The 22,186-nt window shown below is 43.0% G+C and overlaps 1 protein-coding gene across 3 annotated transcripts in view; it reads right to left on the bottom strand.

Annotated features, from left to right (window-relative positions):
• LOC143923709 (uncharacterized) overlaps window positions 1–22,186 on the bottom strand; it is a 114,508-nt gene that overhangs the window by 48,766 nt on the left and 43,556 nt on the right. For all 3 annotated transcript variants that reach the window (XM_077447516.1, XM_077447515.1, XM_077447514.1), the window contains exons 2-5: window positions 17,074–17,418; window positions 10,162–10,449; window positions 7,266–7,376; window positions 3,997–4,371 (exon numbers count right to left, since the gene is read on the bottom strand). In XM_077447516.1, the coding sequence (XP_077303642.1) occupies window positions 3,997–4,371; window positions 7,266–7,376; window positions 10,162–10,449; window positions 17,074–17,418 (1,119 nt within the window). The remainder of the gene's footprint in view (window positions 1–3,996; window positions 4,372–7,265; window positions 7,377–10,161; window positions 10,450–17,073; window positions 17,419–22,186) is intronic.

Genomic DNA, 22,186 nt, shown 5'->3' with positions numbered 1-22,186 from the left:
TACCGTACCATCCTGACACCCCAGCCCTCCTGATCCCCCCCCAATACCATACCCTCCTGACACCCCAGCCCTTCTGGTCCCCCCCCAATACCATACCCTCCAGGCACCCCAGCCCTCCTGATCCCCCCCAATACCGTATCATCCTGACACGCCAGCCCTCCTGATACCCCCTAATATCATATCATCCTGGCACCCCAGTCCTCCTGATACCTCCCCAGTACCATACCCTCCTGGCCCGTCAATACCATACCCTCCTGACACCCCAGCCCTCCTGACCACACCAATACCATACCCTCTTGTCCCCCATCCCTCCTGACCCCACCAATACCATACCCAGACACTCCAGCCCTCCTGATCCCCCCCCATACCATACACTCCTGTCCCCCCAGTGCAATGCCCTCTTAAGACCCCAGCCCTTCTGATCCCCCTTTACTGTGCCCTCCATATATCCCAGTACCTTACTCTCCTGACTCGCTACCCCCCAGTACCTTCCCTCCTGACCCCCTGTACCTTGCTCTCCTGACCTCCCTGTACCATGCCCTCCTGACTCCTACCATACATACATTCATACTCTCCGCCGCCCTACATCCTACGAACTTCTGTCCGCCGCCCTACATCCTACCAACTTCTGTCTGCTGCCCTACATCCCACCGACCTCTGACCGCTGCCCTACCTGCTACCGACCTCTGTACTCCACCCTGCCTACTACTGACCTCTGTACATCGCCCTACATTCTACTGACCTCTGTACACTGCCCTACATTCTACTGACCTCTGTACACTGCTCTACATACTGCTGACCTCTGTACACTGCTCTACATACTACACTACTGACCCTTGTACACTGTGCCACATACTACTGACCTCTGTACACTGCCCTACATACTACTGATATCTGTACACTGCCCTACATACTACTGATATCTGTACACTGCCCTACATACTACGGATATCTGTACATCGCCCTACATTCTACTGACCTCTGTACACTGCCCTACATTCTACTGACCTCTGTACACTGCCCTACATTCTACTGACCTCTGTACACTGCTCTACATACTGCTGACCTCTGTACACTGCTCTACATACTACACTACTGACCCTTGTACACTGTGCCACATACTACTGACCTCTGTACACTGCCCTACATACTACTGATATCTGTACACTGCCCTACATACTACTGATATCTGTACACTGCCCTACACACTACGGATATCTGTACACTGCCCTACATACTACGGATATCTGTACACTGCCCTGCATACTACTGGACCCTGTACACTGCCCTACATACTACTGACCTCTGTACGTTTCTCTACATATTACTGGACCCTGTACACTACCCTACATACTACTGATATCTGTTCACTGCCCTACATACTACTGATCCCTGTACACTACCCTACATACTACTGATATCTGTTCACTGCCCTACATACTACTGATCCCTGTACACTACCCTACATACTACTGATATCTGTACACGTTATCTGTACACTACTCTACATACTACTGTAGAACAAAACGAATAGCAGGGCGCTGAGGTCAGTATCAAATTATAAACACTTTATTAAAATAAGCAGCACACTTACATTGAAGTTAGCAGGAAATAGGATGGATAGGGAACACCTGAGACCAGGCAGTTGTGATCAGTGTGAGGCTGTAGGCCTCACGGATCAAACATAGACCGAGGATGACATGGAGCCAGCCTGCTCAAAGTATGGATATTAGCGACGGTATTCTAGGCTGCACACGAGGGCGACAGCTGTCAAAATGCCTGGTGGATGTCAGGAGAAGGGGTGTGCATGGTGTGTTTTAAGGGACCTGCCCTCTTCTTTAAAGCGGGAGTAAACCCAGTTTCAAAAAACACTTACATTCCCGACATGCCGGAAATGCTAACTTTCACATTAGTTGTGCTCTCAACCAAACTTTCAAACCATCCAATGGCTGGTTTCATAACTGATCACATGTGCAGCATTAATAACAGTTGAAGAATCATTAGAGGCCAAGATGGCAGATTCCTTGACTGAAAACGATAGAAGGGTTTACTTCCACTTTAAATATTTGAAGAAGGGGGCAAGTCCCTGGAAACGCATTTTGCATTTTGAGAGTGGGTAGAGTAGGGATAGGTACTCCTAGTGTGTGGCATGCGCTTCAGTGGAGAAATACAGAGCTATTTTGGATTGTCCTAAAAGATTATAGATACTAGAATGAATACAATATTAAATAACAGGTCAGTAACTGAACATTATTCCTATATTACTTTATAGAGAAAGTGAGACAGTTAGAATGGTGATATGATTGTGTCATCAGAAGGTAAAGGAGGCAATGAAGAGATCAAACTTCTTGAGAAACTATGGCAGTGATCTGCAGGAAAGGTATGAAGAAGTAGACATGTGTGGTTCATTTTGTTCTATATTGAAATTCGGACACATTTTTTTTTGGGGAAATTCAATAATAGTATCGAATTTAAACGACTTTGAAATAACGAGAAAAAAAAATTCTGACAAAATATGAATCGGTTTAGAATAGTTTTCGAATACTTTTCTAATTCAAAACATTTTCTAATTTCGAAACGTTTTTGAATTTGAATAGCTTTCCAATTTTCAAAGAGAATAACATAGAATAGAAAATAAAGGAATATAATAGAAAAATAAATGATACAAAAGAATATAACAGAAAATAAAATAATAGAATATAATAGAGTAAAACCGAACAGAATAGAATAGAAAATAAAAGAACAGCATAGACTAGAATATAATAGAAACAAATACAGTAGAATAACATAGAAAGAATATAACCATCTTCTGAAATTCGAATTTCCAAATAGAATAAATTTGAATTCAAACACATAAGAAAATAATAGAATAGAAAAAAAAGCATAGAATAGAACAGACTATAATAGAATAGAAAAGAATATAATAAAAAAAAAACTATAGAATAGAAAGAATATAACCATTTCCTTAAATTCTAATAAAATCAATTAGAATTTGAATAGAATAGTTTATAATAGAATAGAATAGAATATAACAGAATAGTATAGAAAAAACATCATGATAGAATAGCGTAGAATAGAAAAGATTAGAATAAAATAGAATAGAAAATAAAATAATAGAAAATAATAGAATAAAAAAACAAATAGAAAAAGAATATAATAAGAAAAACAGTATAAAGGAATAGAATTGAAAGAATATAACCATTTCCCAAAATTCAAATAGAATCAATTCAAATTTGAATAGAATAGAAACGAATATAGATTAGAATAGGAAGCTGGTTATATTCATTCTATGCTATTCAGTTTTTTTGTTCTATACTATTGTGTTATTTTCTATTCTATTCTACTCTATTCTTTTCTATTCTATTCAAATATGAATTGATTCTATTTGAATTTTGGAAAATGGTTATATTATTTCTATTCTATTTTATTCTATTCTTTTCTATTCTATTTGAATCTCAGAAGATAGTTATAATCTTTCTATTTAATTCTATTTTTTTTATTGTATTCTGTTCCTTTCTATTCTATTCTTTTATTTTCTATCCTATTTTGTTCTGTTTTGCTCTATTATATTCTATCAGCCAGTTATTGTGGTGTTCATGATCTCTCACGTGATCTGTATCCCACCCCTGATCACTGCCCTCTTAAGAAGTTCTCCCATCGTCCCTTGGACTGTGTTATGGTCGCTGCACCATGCTGTACCCACTCACACACTCTATCCTAAACTTCAAAAAGGTTTGGCTTTATATACATTTTAACTGTTTAGCCTTCATTTTTTTAAGTTCAGTGTTGAATCTGATTGTTTATGAGTAGTACAGACTGTTCTCATCTATACAGCCTAATAACTAAGGCTTCGGCCTCCACAGATTAGAAGATGAAGAATATGGAAAGGTTCTGGAGACTGGAGAAACTACGACAAGCCTGGGAATGATGTATCTTATAAGGTAGGTTAACTGTGTTATAAAAGTTCACATTATGATAAAATTTTGCATTATTTACCTAAAATGGAGTTAGGATCATAGGTTTTCTCCATCACTTCTTTATTATCAGAAATCCTGCAGGTCACAGTGGTCCACAGATGTCTGGACATAGAAGGAATGAAGGTCAGTTTTGTGGTTACATCATGGAGTTTTCCTTTCTTCTGCTTGACAATGTTCCTTGTTACTTTGTACTCCCTGGACATTAAAGGTTCTTCCTCCTCCAAATCTGTGGATGGATTCTCAGAGACCTCAAGTCTTGTGCCATCCTTAGACTGAATGACCCAGGTCACTTTGGCACTCACAGTACAGTTTAAAGCTTTGCAGGACAACACGGTCTTCACACCATCAATCCACACAGGACTCTCAATGTCACCCATTGAAAACTTCTGAGAACCTTTTGAAAAGTAATATTTGTGTGATGAATTTAAATATACAACCTTTGCAAAGTGCACAGAACATTGATACAGCTGACTTACTAAAGTTGACATGGGATTTGGACTTGTAATATTATCTTGGAAGGGTTTTTATATATAAGAAAACCCTTTCTTCAAATAGTGAGCTTGGATAACCTCATGAGCTGCAAGCATGACTTATTAATAGACATGTGCACTGACAAAAAGATTGTTAGTTTTCCATTCATTCCTTATTTTGCTTTTTTTGGAAATTCGGAATTCAGAAATTCGGAAATGCGAAAATTCGGAATTTCAAGTGTTTGAATTTCCAAATTTTTTACATTTTCAATTTTTCACATTTTCGAATTCCGGATTTTTGAAATTCCGGATTTGCAAATTTTCAAAATTTCGAATTTCTGAATTTTCACATTTCCGAATTTCACATTTTCAAATTTCGAATTTCCGAAATTTCACATTTCGAATTTTCAAATTTTGAATCTCCGAATTTTTCGGAAATTCGATAATTCTAAAAACTGAAAAAAAGAAAGAAAATCTGTAAAATTCGAAATAATAACTACCTAATAATATCGAACTATTAAATTATAGGTATAGGAATACAAATTTATCCAGAGTTATCCAGAGTTACGAATTATCTGAAATAACGAATGCAGCATCTAAACAAATGGAATGGAACAATTTAATAATTAATAATAAAATGATTTTACATTGGTGTATTGGTGGCACAGTGGTGTAGTGGGTAGCACTCTCACCTAGCAGTAAAAAGGGTCGCTGGTTTGAATCCCAACCACTACACTACCTGCCTGGAGTTTGCATGTTCTCCCTGTGTCTGCGTGGGTTTCTTCCAGGTTTCCTCCCACATGCCAAAGACATGCAGGTAGGTTAATTGGCTTCTGTCCCAAATTGGCCCTGGTATATGAATGGGGAACATGGATTGTGGGCTCCTTGAGGGTAGGGACCAGGGGCGTAACTATAGGGGGTGCAGCAGTCACGACCGCAACTGGGCCCTGTGATGCAGGGGGCCCATGCAGCCCCCTCTACATATGGCCGGCAGCAGCATAGGCAGCTAGGGGTACCAATGCACCATGCACACGGGTGGCTGGAGGTGGAGGGTGACTAGCAGAGCTCCATGCTCGACTATCGCACTGGCTGCTCCTTAGTTGTGCATTCCCTGCATGACCTGTGTCCTCGGCCGGCTCCTCAGAGTACCCCTCTCCTGCTCCATGCATTGCCGCTCAGTCCGATGTCTGTTTTCCCCAGCCAGAGTCGCCCCCCCCCCTCCGAGTCCGTTCCACACTGCACTGCATACTTCTCCCGGGTAAACAAACTTTAAGCACACAGATGCAGTGCAGCCCTATGAGAGCCCCCCGGAGGACACTGCAGGCTTGTCTGTCAGCCCCCCTCCTCCCCCGTCATACACAGATGATGAAAGGTCTTTCTGGGAGATATGCTGATCACCTGTCCAGCACACTGGATGGAGCCCAGGCCAACATGGATGAGTGCACGGCCTACAGCTTGGTCATGGTGAGTGAGAGGACCCCATCCCCCACACACCATTACATACCCCCTCCATCTCCCCCTGGGGACAGGGACCCCTTCTCACGTGGGGGCAGTAACTTCATCTGCCCTGGAGAAAAGGACCTCATCTCTTCTGGGGACAGGGAACCCCATCCTGCCTAGGGACAGTCCCCCAATGGGGCACCTAAAAATAAAAAATAAATATAATAAAAAAAAACTACTGATACACGTGGTGGACCTACAGGGCTCACAAAGGTCATACCTGTGAGCCCTGTAGTTCCACCGCCAGACTCGGAGGGAAGGGCCCTGGCTGGGGTTTAGGGGGGCCCTTCATGGTTTCTTGCATCGGGGCCCTGAAGGTTCTAGTTAGGCCACTGGTAGGGACCAAGGCGAGTGTGCAATGTACAGGGATAGGGACAATTGTAGACACTCACTCAGGTTGAACTGGATGGACTTGGAAGTGCAGTCGCTCTAAATCTAAGGGGAAGATCTGAAATGAGGGGAAGCTCTGATGATTTTATCATCCAATCATATGCAAGCTAAAATTTTCTGTTTTTTATTTTCCTTGCATGTCCCCCTCGGATCTACAGTGGCTTTACTTCCAAGTGCACTTTCAGTGCAAAGCGGATTTTTCTTTAGTAAATAACCTCCTAACAGCCAAATTTGAAAGGAAATAATAAATGCCTATAGTTTAATATTTATTATGAGTTATTATTTCAGATTTTCGAATTTTCAGATTTTCATTCTTTTAAATTTTCAGGTTTTCATTCTTTTGAATTTTCAGATTTTCATTCATATTTTTGGATTTTCACATTTCCAAATTTTTGAGTTTTCACATTTCCAAATTTTTGAATTTTCAAATTTCTGAAATTTCGAATTTCCAAAATTTTCCAATTTCCAAATTTTCCGATTTCCCAGACTTTATCCTTTTGATACTGTAACTAAGAAGAGCCATAGACACTATTGTGTCATAGGAGGTTATTTACTAAAGGAAAATCCACTTTTCACTGAAAGTGCAGTCTCTGTAGATCCGAGGGGGACATGCAAGGAAAATAAAAAACAGCATTTTTGCTTGCACATGATTGGATGATGAAATCAGCAGAGCTTCCACTCATTTCAGATCTATCCCTTAGATTTATAGTAACTGCACTTCCAAGTGCACTTTCAGTGCAATTTCAAGTGCACTTTGCACTTGTAGTTTGCACTTGTAGTGCAAAGTGGATTTGCCTTTAGTAAATAACCCCCATGGTGTACAGTTTATAATATGCAGTGAGTACATCTTAAGCTGAAGTAAGAGTAAAGAAGCACAGTCTAAGCAATGATTTACATTAAGACACAAAGTAATCATGTTATCACTCACCTGCTTTCTTCTTATAATAATACACAGCACCAATCAGTAGCAGTAGAATTAGCACTCCAATAATGGCTCCCACAATCGCTCCTACATTGGTTTCGCTGTCATTTTTTATCCCTGAAAATAGTGAAAGATTCATGATCGCAAAGCGTATATAAATACCATATAATCCTATATCATCCAAACTTTGGTCTATCATGAAGTAAGTCAAGTGAAATGAAAATTACGGCATTGCAAAATTGAGAGATGATGCCTGCAAAGCTACACAGACAGGGAAGGGTTCAAACCCAGCAATTTTCTCCCCGATTGTGTGAATGCTTGTGGTCACATTCACACAGTGACCCCTTGGTGAGCCGTTTCTAAGTAGAATAGAATTTTTCAAATGTCCAATGTGGCTCATATGACCCAGTGCAGGGCACACACGGTAAGCGTTGATGACACCCAATGAGTGGTTTTCACCGTGGCCACATCGTCACTTTGTCAGGCATTTTCCTAATGTACACTATGTTACCAAACTCTCTCATCCATGTTTTTATGGACCTTGCTTTGTGCACTGGTGCACAGTCATGTTGGAACAGGACGGGGGTCATCTCCAAACTGTTCCCACAAAGTTGGGAGCATGAAATTGTCCAAAATGTCTTGGTAAGCTGACGCCTTAAGAGTTCCCTTCACTGGAACTAAAGGGCCAAGCCCAACCCCCGAAAATCAACCCCACACCATAATCTCCCCTCCACCAAATGATTGGTCCAGTGCACAAAGCAAGGTCCATAAAGATATGGATAACAGAGTTTGGGGTGGAGGAACTTGACTGGCCTGACCCCAACCCGATAGAACACCTTTGGGATGAATTAGCCCTTGTACACACGGTCGGAGAATCCGTCGGAATGTGTCCTATCGGACCGTGTTGTCGGATAATCCGACTGTGTGTGGTATGCATCGGACTGATTCCGTCCGAATATCCGTCGGACCCAATTTTCCAACATGTTGGAAATATTTCCCGACCAACTGGGCCGATCGGACATACTCCAATCATGTGTAGAGAATTTTGATCGGACCAAGTGCCACGCATGCTCAGATCAAATTCCTCCATCAAAGCTATTGGCTACTAGCCTGAATGTAGTCCCATCGTAACGAAATTACGTCATCACGTTCTGAAAGATTGGATTTTTCGCCAACTTTGTCCGACCGTGTGTATGCAACAGTTTCGGACAAGATCCGACGGACAAAATCCGACGGGCAAAATCCGACGGATTTGGTTGTGGAAATCTCCGACCGTGTGTACAGGGGCTAAGAGTGGAGACTGCGAGCCAGGCCTTCTCATACAACATCAGTGCCTGACCTCACAAATGCTCTTCTGGAAGAATGGTCAAACATTCCCATAGACACATCTCCTAAACTTCGTGGACAGCCTTTCAAGAGTTGAAGCTGGTATAACTGCAAAGGGTGGACCAACTCAATAGTAAACCCTACAGACTAAGACTGGGATGCCATTAAAGTTCATGTGCGTGTAAAGGCAGGGGTCCCAATACTTTTGGTAATATAGTGTCTATAGCCCAGTTGAAGTGTATGGACTAAGGAAAAGGATATTGTTTTCAATAGGAATTGTTCACACTAATGATTCCATTGCAGGGGAGTGACAAAGGTTCTTCAAGGCTGGGCTTTGGGTTCATTGATCTGACTTTGGCCATCAAATTCTATCAATATGGTCATGGTCCTATGGTGTCAATGAACCCTTCATTTGCCTACTGAGTGAACATATAATTCCCCGCCTGCACAAACTTAGTAAACATATATCATATAATCAGATATGTTTTAAAATGGCTGGAACAGCCTTTCTCAACCGATTTAACATGGGGCAACCATTTAAATAACTTTTGAGGCTCAGGGAACACCGGGTAATAATTAGTATATCAAATGTTCACAGTGCATTTGTTTGATGGTCTCTTAGAAGAATGCTCCTCACATTTGTGGTCTTTGGGAAGATCCCTCCCCCTTACAGATAGATAAAAAGATTATTGGCGATATTGTTTACTCATCTGAGAAACAGAATTTACTCATTGCTCAAGGAACCCCTAGCAACCTCCAAAACAGGGGTCTCCAAAGTATGGGGCTCCGTGGCACTGAGCAGAAGATCACCTCTCCCCCCCCCCCATGCAATCTTCTGGGACACGTCACAGGTCTCAGAAGATGGCCCGGCCATTCACAGCGTGACTTGTGCATTTTTCGGCGGAACTCCGCTTTAAGCTGGGAGGCAGAAATTGCATGAAGCTACAAAGCCCCCTCTAGTGGTTAATTCACAGATCTAATAATTATTATAAATACAGGACAGCAAGAACGCTAAAAGGTGGGTCACATTAAAGTGGTTGTAAACCCTTACAGACCACTTGGACCTGCAGGGAAGCTTAGATCAAGGCTTACCTGTAGGTCCATGAAATATCTCCAAAACCTGCACGGTTTAGGAGATATTTGCAAAAAGACAGGCGCACTGAGCATGTTGCTGCTAAAGGCGATATGCTGTTAGTGGTGGCTCCCATGCGTGGGAGTGACGTCATCGCAGTTCCGGCCAGTTACAGCGCCGGAGCCACGATACCCGGAAAGAAGATGGACGCTCCGTGGAAGAGGGGACAAAGGTGACATCGCTGGCTCCTGTGTCAGGTAAGTGACACATAATGGGCTACTATGCGATGCGATGCGATGCACAGTAGTCCATTATGCTTTACCTTTGCAGGGAAACAAAGAGGAAGTAAAACCCATCAGGGTTTACTTCCTCTTTAAAATCTATTTTAAGGTAAACACTGCCATTATAAAAATCAGTATACATGTCCTTTATAAAATATATTATATTTCCATTTTCAATTTTGTTAACCATGACTTGAAGTGCAGAACAAGCTGAGGGTCTTACCTTGATAGGCCAGATGAAGATCTTTTTGTACATAAGGTGAGAGGGTCTCATGGTGCACTACACAGGACATTATTTTCGGTGACATATCAGTTGGTATTGTCCATGTTCTGTTAACAGAGTAAGTGCCATCAGCATTTGTTTGATGTTCAGACAGTACTGAGTCCTCCATGATTGTTTGGTCTATTAGAATTTCCACTGAGATATCTCTGGGGTAGAATCCCATCACTGAGCACAGAGCAAAGCTGGTGTCCTCCTTCTCCACCTTCTCAATTGTGACCAAGGGAGTTGCTGAAATATAATAATCTTCTGTCAACTACAGAACCAATGACCATTCATTTATTCATGTATTTTAAAAGAATCAGGGCACCTGATTTACTGCAGCTAATTGGCCAACTCTGGAAAATAAGCCCTCCCAAGAAAAGCAACATAGAAATATTGGGGGGGGGGTTATTTACAAAAGGCAAATCCGCTTTGCATTGCAAGTGCACTTGGACGTGCAGTCACTCTAAATCTAATGCCGCGTACACATGGCAGACTAGGTCCAACTGAATCAGTCCGTCGGATATTTTGATTGTGTGTAGGATAATCCGATCGTTTTTCTTAAAAAAAATTCAGACAACCTAGAAATAGAACATGTTTCAAATCTGTCCAACAGACTCAATTCCTATCAGGTAAATACGTTCGTCTGTGTGCTGGTCCGACGGACCAAAAACGACGCAAGGGCAGCTATTGGCTACTGGCTATTGAACTTCCTTTTCTAGTCCCGTCGTACGTCATCATGTTCAAAGCGAACGGACTTTAGTTTGCTCGTGAGTGGCCAAGTTTGTTTGTTCGGAAGTCCGTTGTAACTCTGTCGGGAAGACCGTTGGACCTTTTCTGCCAGAAAGTCCGGTCGTGTGTACGCGGCATAAGGGGTAGATCTGGGGGGTACATCTGAAATGAGTGGAAACTCTGCTGATTTTATCATCCAATCATGTGCAAGCTAAAATGCTGTTTTTTATTTTCCTTGCATCCCCCTGAGATCTACAGTGACTTTACTTCCAAGTGCACTTGCAGTGCAAAGTGGATTTTCCTTTAGTAAATAACCCCCATAGAGACTGAAACTGAGTTAACCTTTTTTTGCTTCTTTTATTTTGTTTTTTTTAACATTTATTTCATCCCAATCATAAATTCACTAAAGTTAACCGACCTGTTACCTCTAGTTAAAAATACTTTTTTGGTAAAATAATGTTTCAGGTTTGCTCTTGAACTTCCCTCCTGCTAGTTTCCTGATCTTAGCTCAATATTGAAAATCCTGCCCTCCTGAACTGTATTTGTACCCTTCATGTATTTAACCCCTTAGGGTAGAGCGTATGCAAATATGCGGCCCCACTGGACTGGGCTCTTTTCCGGGGGGACGCGTATTTGCGAATCTGTCTCTGTGCTGGTAGCTCGCCAGCACAGAGACTGGGGTCTCAGCGAGAGCCCCGGGCCCCATACTAATCAGAACTTCTGATTCCAGGTCACCTGATTGCCGTTATAGCATATGACTGGCTATAGTGATTAGTCACTGTAAAGCCCACACCCTCTCTGAATGGAGCAGAGAGATATATTGTATCTCACTCCTTGCATAGAGAAAAAAAAGAACTGCATGTAAAAATAAATAAAAATAATAATAATAAAAAATAAATAAAAATAAATTAAATAAAGAAGAAAAATACTTAGCTCAGGGTTTGATCTAGGTCAGTTCCAGGGTTAGTGTTTGGCTAAAGGTTGTGGTCAAAGGTCAAAGTCAGTATTTTTTTTTTGGGCAGGATTTTTTTTTTAAATAGTGTCCGTGTGTTTTAGGTAGGATAAAAAATACCGTATATACTCGAGTATAGGCCGACCCGAATATAAGCCGAGGCCCCCAATTTACCCCCAAAAAAACTGGCAAACTTATTGACTTGTGTATAAGCCGAGGGTGAGACATGCCTGTCCATCCCTGTGTGTGTGTCCGTCCATCCCTGTGTGTCCGTCCATCCCTGTGTGTCCGTCCATCCCTGTGTGTCCGTCCATCCCTGTGTGTCCGTCCATCCATCCCTGTGTGTGTGTGTGTCCATCCATCCATCCATCCCTGTGTGTGTGTGTCTCCATCCATCCATCCATCCATCCCTGTGTGTGTGTGTCTCCATCCATCCATCCATCCATCCCTGTGTGTGTGTGTCTCCATCCATCCATCCATCCATCCCTGTGTGTGTCTCCATCCATGTGTGTGTGTGTGTGTGTGTGTGTGTGTGTGTGTGTGTGTGTGTGTGTGTGTATGTCCAGCCTACCTTTGTCCCGAGCCTCCGTCCCGTGCCTTGCCTCCTTGCCTCCGTCCCGTGCCTTGCCTCCTTGCATCCGTCCCGTGTCGTGCCTTGCCTTGCCTTGCCCCCGTCCCGTCCCGTCCCGTGCCGTGCCGTCCCGTGCCCTCTTCGTCGGCGGCCATTGTAAAGTTCAAAAGCTGCGCCGCCGCCTTCGCCTGTGATAGGCGGAACACTGAATTTCCCAGCAGCCTGTGTTCCGCCTATCACAGACGTCGTATCATCCTCGTCCGTAGTACGAGGATGATACGATGTCCGTGATAGGCGGAACACAGGCTGCTGGGAAATTCAGTGTTCCGCCTATCACAGGCGAAGGCGGAGCCGGAGGCGCGGCTTTTGAATAGAATGGCCGCTGTCTGTCTGCTCGACACGCTGATCGAGCGGGCAGACAGCGATGACTCGAGTATAAGCCGAGGGGGGCACTTTCAGCCTCAAAAAAGAGGCTGAAAATCTCGGCTTATACTCGAGTATATACGGTAAAAGTAAAATGCCATTATTGTTTCTGGGCTGTACTACGGGTTCAAACAACAACTAACATACACATACAGTGCCTTGCAAAAGTATTCGGCCCCCTTGAACTTTTCAACCTTTTGCCACATTTCAGGCTTCAAACATAAAGATGTAACATTTTAATTTTTTGTGAAGAATCACCAACAAGTGGGACACAATTGTGAAGTGGAACGAAATCTATTGGATTTTTTAAACTTTTTTAACTAATAAAAAAAATGAAAAGTGGGGCGTGCAAAATTATTCGGCCCCCTTGCATTAATACTTTGTAGAGCCACCTTTTGCTGTGATTACAGCTGCAAGTCACTTGGGGTATGTCTCTATCAGTTTTGCACATCGAGAGACTGAAATTCTTGCCCATTCTTCCTTGCAAAACAGCTCGAGCTCAGTGAGGTTGGATGGAGAGCGTTTGTGAACAGCAATTTTTAGCTCTTTCCACAGATTCTCGATTGGATTTAGGTCTGGACTTTGACTTGGCCATTCTAACACCTGGATACGTTTATTTGTGAACCATTCCTTTGTAGATTTTGCTGTATGTTTGGGATCATTGTCTTGTTGGAAGATAAATCTCCGTCCCAGTTTCAGGTCTTTTGCAGACTCCAACAGGTTTTCATCCAGAATGGTCCTGTATTTGGCTGCATCCATCTTCCCCTCAATTTTAACCATCTTCCCTGTCCCTGCTGAAGAAAAGCAGGCCCAAACCATGATGCTGCCACCACCATGTTTGACAGTGGGGATGGTGTGTTGAGGGTGATGAGCTGTGTTGCTTTTACGCCAAACATATCGTTTTGCATTGTGGGCAAAAAGTTTGATTTTGGTTTCATCTGACCAGAGCACCTTCTTCCGCATGTTTGGTGTGTCTCCCAGGTGGCTTGTGGCAAACTTTAGACAAGACTTTTTATGGATATCTTTGAGAAATGGCTTTCTTCTTGCCACTCTTCCATAAAGGCCAGATTTGTGCAGTGTACGACTGATTGTTGTCCTTTGGACAGACTCTCCCACCTCAGCTGTAGTTCTCTGCAGTTCATCCAGAGTGATCATGGGCCTCTTGGCTGCATCTCTGATCAGTCTTCTCCTTGTCTGAGCTGAAAGTTTAGAGGGACGGCCAGGTCTTGGTAGATTTGCAGTGGTCTGATACTCCTTCCATTTCAAAATGATCGCTTGCACAGTGCTCCTTGGGATGTTTAAAGCTTGGGAAATATTTTTGTATCCAAATCCGGCTTTAAACTTCTCCACAACAGTATTACGGACCTGCCTGGTGTGTTCCTTGGTCTTCATGATGCTCTCTTCACTTTCAACAGAACCCTGAGACTATCACAGAGCAGGTGCATTTATACAGAGACTTGATTACACACAGGTGGATTCTATTTATCACCATCAGTCATTTAGGACAACATTGGATCATTCAGAGAACCTTGCTGAACTTCTGGAGTGAGTTTGCTGCACTGAAAGTAAAGGGGCCGAATAATTTTGCACGCACCACTTTTCAGTTTTTTATTTGCTAAAAAAGTTTAAATGATCCAATAGATTTCGTTCCACTTCACAATTGTGTCCCACTTGTTGGTGATTCTTCACAAAAAATTAAAATTTTATATCTTTATGTTTGAAGCCTGAAATGTGGCAAAAGGTTGAAAAGTTCAAGGGGGCCGAATACTTTCCCAAGGCACTGTATGTGGTATCACTCCAATTGTCAGGAGTAGGAAAAATTCTGGTTAACTCTAGGAACTGCATCCATGCATGTGAACAACCTGTGATGTTGGGTGAAGAGTAAAGCATCTTGCCCTGAAGACCCTGTATGTAGGTGGGGCCCAGCTGCATGTGTCTGCATGTAAAGAAGGTCCACAAAACAGAACTGTATATTTCAGATGAAGTTTTATTAATGATTTGTACAGGGGCTCAATTATGTCCCTCTCTACCTCCCTCTCTCTTGAAAGTATTTTGCTTACTTTAGAAACTGCAGCTTGGCATTGTATGCTATTATTAAGTCTATGATCTTCCAGAACACCCAGATCCCTCTCCACCATTGACTCCCCCAGTTGTACTCCCCCTAGCATGTATGATGCATGCATATTCTTAGACCCCAAGTGCAGAACTTTGCATTTATCAACATTAGGCCTCATTTGCCACACAGTCACCCAATTAAACAGTGTATTGAGGTCGGCTTGTAAATTGGAGACATCCTGTAAGGATGAACTAGATGGACTTGTGTCTTTTTTTCAACCTTATTAACTATGTAACTATGTTATTCCACTACATAGCTTGGTGTCATCTGCAAACACAGAACTCAAACTCTATATCATTTATTAATAGTAAGGGTTCCAAACACTTAACCTTGGAGTACACAAACCTAACCGTAGACCACTCGGAGTATGAATCATTAACCGCTCCTCTCTGAATTTTAGCTCTGAATGGGCTCTTTTAACCACATGCCGACTGGGCCATAGCCGAAAGACAGCTACAGCACGGTCGGCTTATTCTGGGAGGGCGTCCATGGACGTCCTCACAGAATCTTGCTCCCGTGCGCCCCCTGGGGCATGCACCCGGGAACATCCGTGACCGCCGGGTCCGCATTACAGATCATGGTAAACGGCCGATGATCTTGGCTGTTTATCACGTGATCGCTCCATCAAATGATGGAGCGATCACCTGTAAACAAACCGGCGTCATGTCATGATGCCGGTTCCTCCCTCCCCTCTCTGTAACGATCAGGAAGAGATTGCAGCAGCGCTGTGGGCTAGATGTGAAGTGCCCACAACGCTGCTCAGTGACAATCCTCTGCCAATACTCTGCCAATACTCTGCAATACTGTGCAATACTCTGCAACACTGGAATACTCTGCCAATACTCTGCAACACTGCAATACTCTGCAATAATCTGCCAATACTCGCCAATACTCTGCCAATGATACTCTCCCAATACTCGCCAATACATTTTAAAAGAAACAAAGATTTTTTATTTTTTTTTACAGAATTTTCAGTCTTTTTTGATTAATAGAGCAAAAAATAAAAAACCCAGCGGTGATTAAATACCACCAAAAGAAGGCTCTATTTGTATGAAAAAAGGAGAAAAATTGAATTTGGGTACAGTGTTGCATGACTGAGTAATTGTCATTCAAAGTGTGAGAGCACCAAAAGCTGAAAATTGGTCTGGTTAGTAAGGGGGTTTAAGTGCCCAGTGGTCAAGTGGTTAATGAGAGAAAGAGCTCACTAATGTGATGGTGGAGGTGAACAGTAGCAGCTGGGCCAGTCTTACCAACGTCCTGGGAGTTTTCCAGTCAGCATTCATGATGTATGTAAATGGCCTAAACCTATAGCAAGGGCATTATTCACTTTTAGTCAAATCTGCAACCTTACCACCATAGGCAGTTTTTTGAGAAAGGTGAACTAACCATTTATTTTTTTTTTTTTGCCCAGAGCTAGGTTTTACTTCTGCCTAAAACATAGCAGTGCACTTACTGAGGCTAGACACTCCTCTGCCTTACGTTTCACAGTTCTATATCTGTAGTGTGAGATCATGTATGGCACTGCTGCTTTTGACTGCTAGTCTCATCAGATTTGAACTGGGATACTGTGCTGTTACTATTGTACTGCTCACTGTTCTCCTTACTGGAGGGGAAGCTGTACCTGAGGAGCTACAGTGCCAGGATCTCTCTGCTTCTTTCATTATGTGGATCCGTGCTTCCTTCACCTTTCCTGCTGTTTTGTCTTCATTACCCCACAGTCATCAAGTCATTTCTTCACACAGGGACACAAGGCATGGTCAGTAATGTAGAAAAAATCAGCTACAGAGAGACCACAGGCTATACTGGTGACTAGTCCTTTGGGTTATTCCACTCATTTAATATACTTTATGTGCAGTGATGTTCTGTGTGGTGAACCCCCTGTGGTCCTGTAACATTGGACATCTTTTCTCTACATAAAGAGAGTCCATGTGGCTCTTTGTCGCTAGCATACAAATTAACAAGCAGCATATATTTTATGTATATGATGACAGCTGGCAATCTATTGTGCAGTTTAGCAACCTACTTGTAGATTAAATACATTTTCATACTTAGTTATACATGTTTGTGTATTATACTTGCCATAAACATTGAGGTCTATATCCTTGAATTCCTTCTGTGGACTGTAGATTACCATACAGCTATATTTTCCAATGTCTGACATAGTGACATTTTTGATTTCCATATTAGCATTTCCTTTGGTGATGTCCTGTCGATTGATAAACATTCTGGGCTGGGACGATGTCCCCTTGTTGTCAATCCTCAAAACCTCATTGCCCTGGAAAAGCCACAAAATGGCGAGGAACTGAGGGTTTATTGAAGAGTCATCCACTTTGAAAGAGCACTGCAGTACAAAGTTCTCTCCCAGCTGGGCTCTGTGTGCTGATGGAGCGAAAACCACCAAGGCGGCTTCATTGTGCCGAAGGCCTGAGAAAAATCATGAATACAGAAAGGTGAAATTACAATATTTCATTAATTAAAAGATGAACGAAATAAAAGCATTCATCAGCAATATGGTTCTGTAGGAATCCCAAATTTGATCATTTTGCTTTATGGATGCAGCCTACTTTTTTTATGGGTGAAGAGCTATCACCGCTCCAGGCAACGTGGAATAAACCTCTCCTCTATCCAGGAAACCACAGGTGCCGGCAATGCATATAACAATAAACTTGAGAAAAATCCTGGACAACCGCATTCCGAAAAATAGCCTTTATTTGTCGAAAAAGATGAAAAATACATGCCACAGCAGAACGGACAGAAGATCTGATGAGTTTCACGCTATCAAACAGTGCTTAATCATAGTCCAGGATTTTTCTCACGTTTATTACTTTTTAGGGGTGGTTTGTCAACATGTAAGCTGGGGTTAGTATCTCTTTAAGGGAAACCCAACCTCTGGGTGTGTACTGTGTGTTGGGCTACGCTATTGTTTTATAAGTCTGGGCTGGAAGAAATATCTAGGAGAGGTTCATTTACTCTAAGACCCCTTTCACACCACACCGTCCATTGCCGGCGGTATTACAGTGCTGCCCCATTGATTTCAATGGGGAGCAGCGGTGGAGGAGCGGTAAACACACCGCTTCTTCACCGCTCCAAAGAAGCTGCTGGCAGGACTTTTCCCTGACGTCCTGCCAGCGCACCGCTCCAGTGTGAAAGCCCTCGGGCTTTCACACTACAGACAATGGTGCAGCTTTTTTAGGGCGGATTGCAGGCGCTAATTCTAACGATATAGCGCCTGCAAAATGCCCTGGTGTGAAAGGGGTCAAAGTGCGAGATATACAGTCTACCACATAATGTCTACAAGAAAAAGCTGCACTTTAAACAATCATTTAAAAAGTGCATACGTGCTAAATTTGAAGAGGAGCTTAATAAAATACTAATATAAACATACATAAGTTCATCAATAATCAATTCAAATGCATAATCATATGTCAAAAATACATAAGATTAAAGGTGATGAAAGTGCTCATGTGCATAAAAAAGTCATTGTGCCAGATGTCATAAATGAGAACATTATGTGCACCAGTTCATAAAAGCTCATATAATCAGTAAACCTTTGTAACATACAACGGACTACATTTATCTGGCACTACAGACTTACTCTCTCCATTCTTGGACTGTCTCTTCCTCTAGTGTTGGGCTTAAACAAACTGTATCATCTTCATGACAGCAGAGAACAGTGTGGGGACTGTAGTCTCCTGAACAGAAATCCTAGATCTACAGAACTAGCCCTGGGCTACACATCCCAGCATGCCATTGGCTCAAGGAAAAGAACTCTGGGAGAGGCTTTAAAAGGAACAGCAGACTAGGCACAAGATCTCCTGCTTCCTGGGTTCCATCAAGTAAGGCCCTGCATCCCGGATGAGCCCCCAAATGTAGCACTGCCCCCTTGAGGGTTTCTTAGAATTTCATGTTCATTTGTGCCACTTTGAGCCTTTGAACAAGTAAAATCAGAGAGCACTAATCAATCTATATTGTGTCGGTGTGTTATTTAAAGGTACATACAACATGTCTGAACCTAGAGTGTCAGGAGGGCTAGAAAGTTCACAGGGTCAAAGTGGCACAGATGAAAATGGAATTCTAAGCAACACCCAAGGGGGCAGTGCTACACTTTCAATATCCTTGAGTCCAGTATGTAAACCACCGCCGCTCAAAGTGCCACAAAAACACCATGCAAGCAGTATGAGATAAGAGACCTTCCGTCGTCACAGAGGCAATCATCAGGCGGTACAATCTGCTCCCCCTTCCGACATTGACTCCAAAGGATATAAATACTCCTATTTTTGCACCATTCAAAAAGAAAAATGCCATGGCCCAGTACTTTATACAATTGTGGGATTTATTCAGTGCAATGTAAACTCACAAACTTGGCACAGCATTAAGGAATGACATATTGCACTGCTGCCCAAACTCCGAAATGCACAATAATGTCATAAGCAAGCTCTGCCCGATGCGTTTTGTGATATGTCACTTCAGTCTACCGCATAAACCTTGGACAAGAAGTGCATGCACCATTAGCCCACCACCATTATATTTGGATCAAAGAATGTTGTAAATTCCTACTCATAAGTCCTTTATAAATATAGAAGGGGGACTTGGTGCACTGATCCCCTTCTCTCTGTTTTCTCTCTTTTTTTCTCTTCCCCCTCCCATTTTTGTTTTCCTTCTGGTTATGTTTTTTGTATTCTCTTCCAATGTGTTTTATAATATCCTTTGCCAATGACTTTTATTATGTCTATATGATCAGATTCCTCCCCCCCCCCCCCCACATTGTATAATCCAGGTATTTGCTCCTACTTTCGGGCATAGATCACTGCAGGCTCCGCGAAGATGGCGGCGTTGGCACCTGAGAGCCGAGGGACAGATCGGCTTCGGGTGAGGACATCGCGGGCGCCCTGTTAAGTGTCCATATTTTAATAGTCAGCAGCTGCAGTATTTGTAGCTGCTGACTTAAAAAAAAAAATTTGGCGGAACTCCGCTTTAACTGCTTGCCAACCGCCTCACGCTGATATATGTTGGCAGAAGGGCTCATAAAGGCAGAATCACGTACCTGTACGTTGCCCTTTAAGAGGTGGCCACCACAAGCTCCATGAGTCGGGACGCGGGTCCCGCAGACTCGATGGCCGCAGGGATACCCGCGATCGCCTCACGGGAAGGAAGAACGGGGAGATGCTAATATAAAGAAGCATCTCTCCGTTCTGCCTAGTGACAGTGTCGCTGATCTCTGCTCCTGTGATTGTTCATTTACACGGGAATCAGGAAACAAAGTGCATTTGTATAGCACTGATTGCTGTATAAATGACAATGGTCCCAAAAATGTGTCAAAAATGTCCGATGTGTCCGCCATAATGCCGCAGTCATGATAAAATCGCTGATCACCGCCATTCCTAGTAAAAAAAAAAAATGAATTAATAGAAATGGCATAAAACTATCCCCTATTTTGTAAACGCTATAAATTTTGCACAAACCAATCAGTAATCGCTTATTGCGATTTTGTTTACCAAAAATATGTAGAAGAATACGTATCGGCCTAAACTGAGGAAAGAAAATGTTTTTTTATATATTTTTGGGGGATATTTATAATAGCAAAATATAAAAAATATAACAATTTTTTTTCAAAATTTTCGCTCTTTTTTTGTTTATAGCGCAAAAAAAAAACACAGAGATGATCAAATACCAAGAAAGCTCTATTTGTGGGAAAAAAAGGACGTCAATTTTGTTTGGGAGCCACATCGCATGACCGTGCAATTGTGAGTTAAAGTGACACAGTGCTGTTTCGCAAAAAGTGCTCTGGTCAGGAAGGGTGTAAATCCTTCTGGGGCTGAAGTGGTTAAGCTGCAAACTCACTCATTGCAGCAGGCCAGGCTGTGTGCTCCGAGCACATAGCCATAGACTTTTCTGTCCTCTCTATGACCATAGCTTGCCCATCCGGTTATGTAATTTCCTCTAGTGCGGTCCATGTCAGACAGCACAGATCCCCTGGACTTCCTGAATGCATCCAGCATCCCAGCTCAGCCTCTAACAGCCTCCTGGACCCTGGATGGAAAACCGGATAGCAGGTGTTCCGTCAGATTCGGTGACCTGTCAGAATTTGTAACGGAAGTGACGTTCCCTTGCCGCCATCTTGCTACACCCTGCACTCCTCCACAGTAAGGATACAGTGAGAAGGGGGCAAGCGGACATCTCGTTGCACCCACAGGAGTTTTGCATTTCACACTTATTTTGAGCATGAATGGGGATGGATGAGCCGTGGATGGGGGTGGCTGAGCATGAATGAGTATGTCTGAGTGTGGCTCGGTATAGATGTGATGGTTGGAGATGGCTGGGTGTGGCTGGGTACAACTGAGTATGGCTGGGTACAGCTGAGTAGGGGTGAGCTCAGGCGTGTTCGCATGCTCCATGTGCAGAGCCTGCCAGGAAGTCGGCGCTGCACTAATCACAGGCAGTGAGACATTGTCCTGATCTCTGCAGCCGCGCATCGGGGCAATATCTCACTGCCTGTGATTAGCGCAGCACTGTGCCGACTTCCTGGCAGGCTCTGCACGTGGAGCACGCAAACGCGCCTGAGCTCATCCTTATAGCTGAGTATGGATGGGTATGGCTGAGTATGGATGGGTATGGCTAATTATGGATGGGGGTGGATGGGATGGTTGAGCATGGATGGATGAGTATTGCTGAGGATGGATGGATGACTGAGTATGGATTGCTGAGCATGGATGGATGGATGAGTATGCTGAGTATGGATAGCTGAGTATGGATGGGTATGCTGAGTATGGATGGCTGAGTATGCTGAGTGTGGATGGCTGAGCATGGATGGATGAGTATGCTACTGAGTATGAATGGGTGAGGATGGATGGATGAGTATGGATGGGAGAGCATGGATGGATGGATAAATATGCTGAGTATGGATGAGGATGGATGGATGAGTATGCTTAGTATGGATGAGGATGGATGGATGAGTATGCTGAGTATGGATGAGGAGGGATGGATGAGTATGCTGACTATGGATGAGGATGGATGGATGGATGAGTATGCGGAGTATTGATGAGGATGGATGGATGAGTATGCTGAGTATGGATGAGGATGGATGGATGAGTATGCTGAGTATGGATGAGGATGGATGGATGAGTATGCTGAGTATGGATGAGGATGGATGGATGAGTATGATGAGGATGGATGGATGAGGATGGATGGATGA

The sequence above is a fragment of the Lithobates pipiens genome, unplaced genomic scaffold (genome assembly GCF_037356315.1).
Source record: "Lithobates pipiens isolate NorthernLeopardFrog02 unplaced genomic scaffold, aLitPip1_a1.2 Scaffold_22, whole genome shotgun sequence".
NCBI lineage: Eukaryota > Metazoa > Chordata > Amphibia > Anura > Ranidae > Lithobates > Lithobates pipiens.
This window is presented reverse-complemented; position numbering and strand designations above follow the sequence as displayed.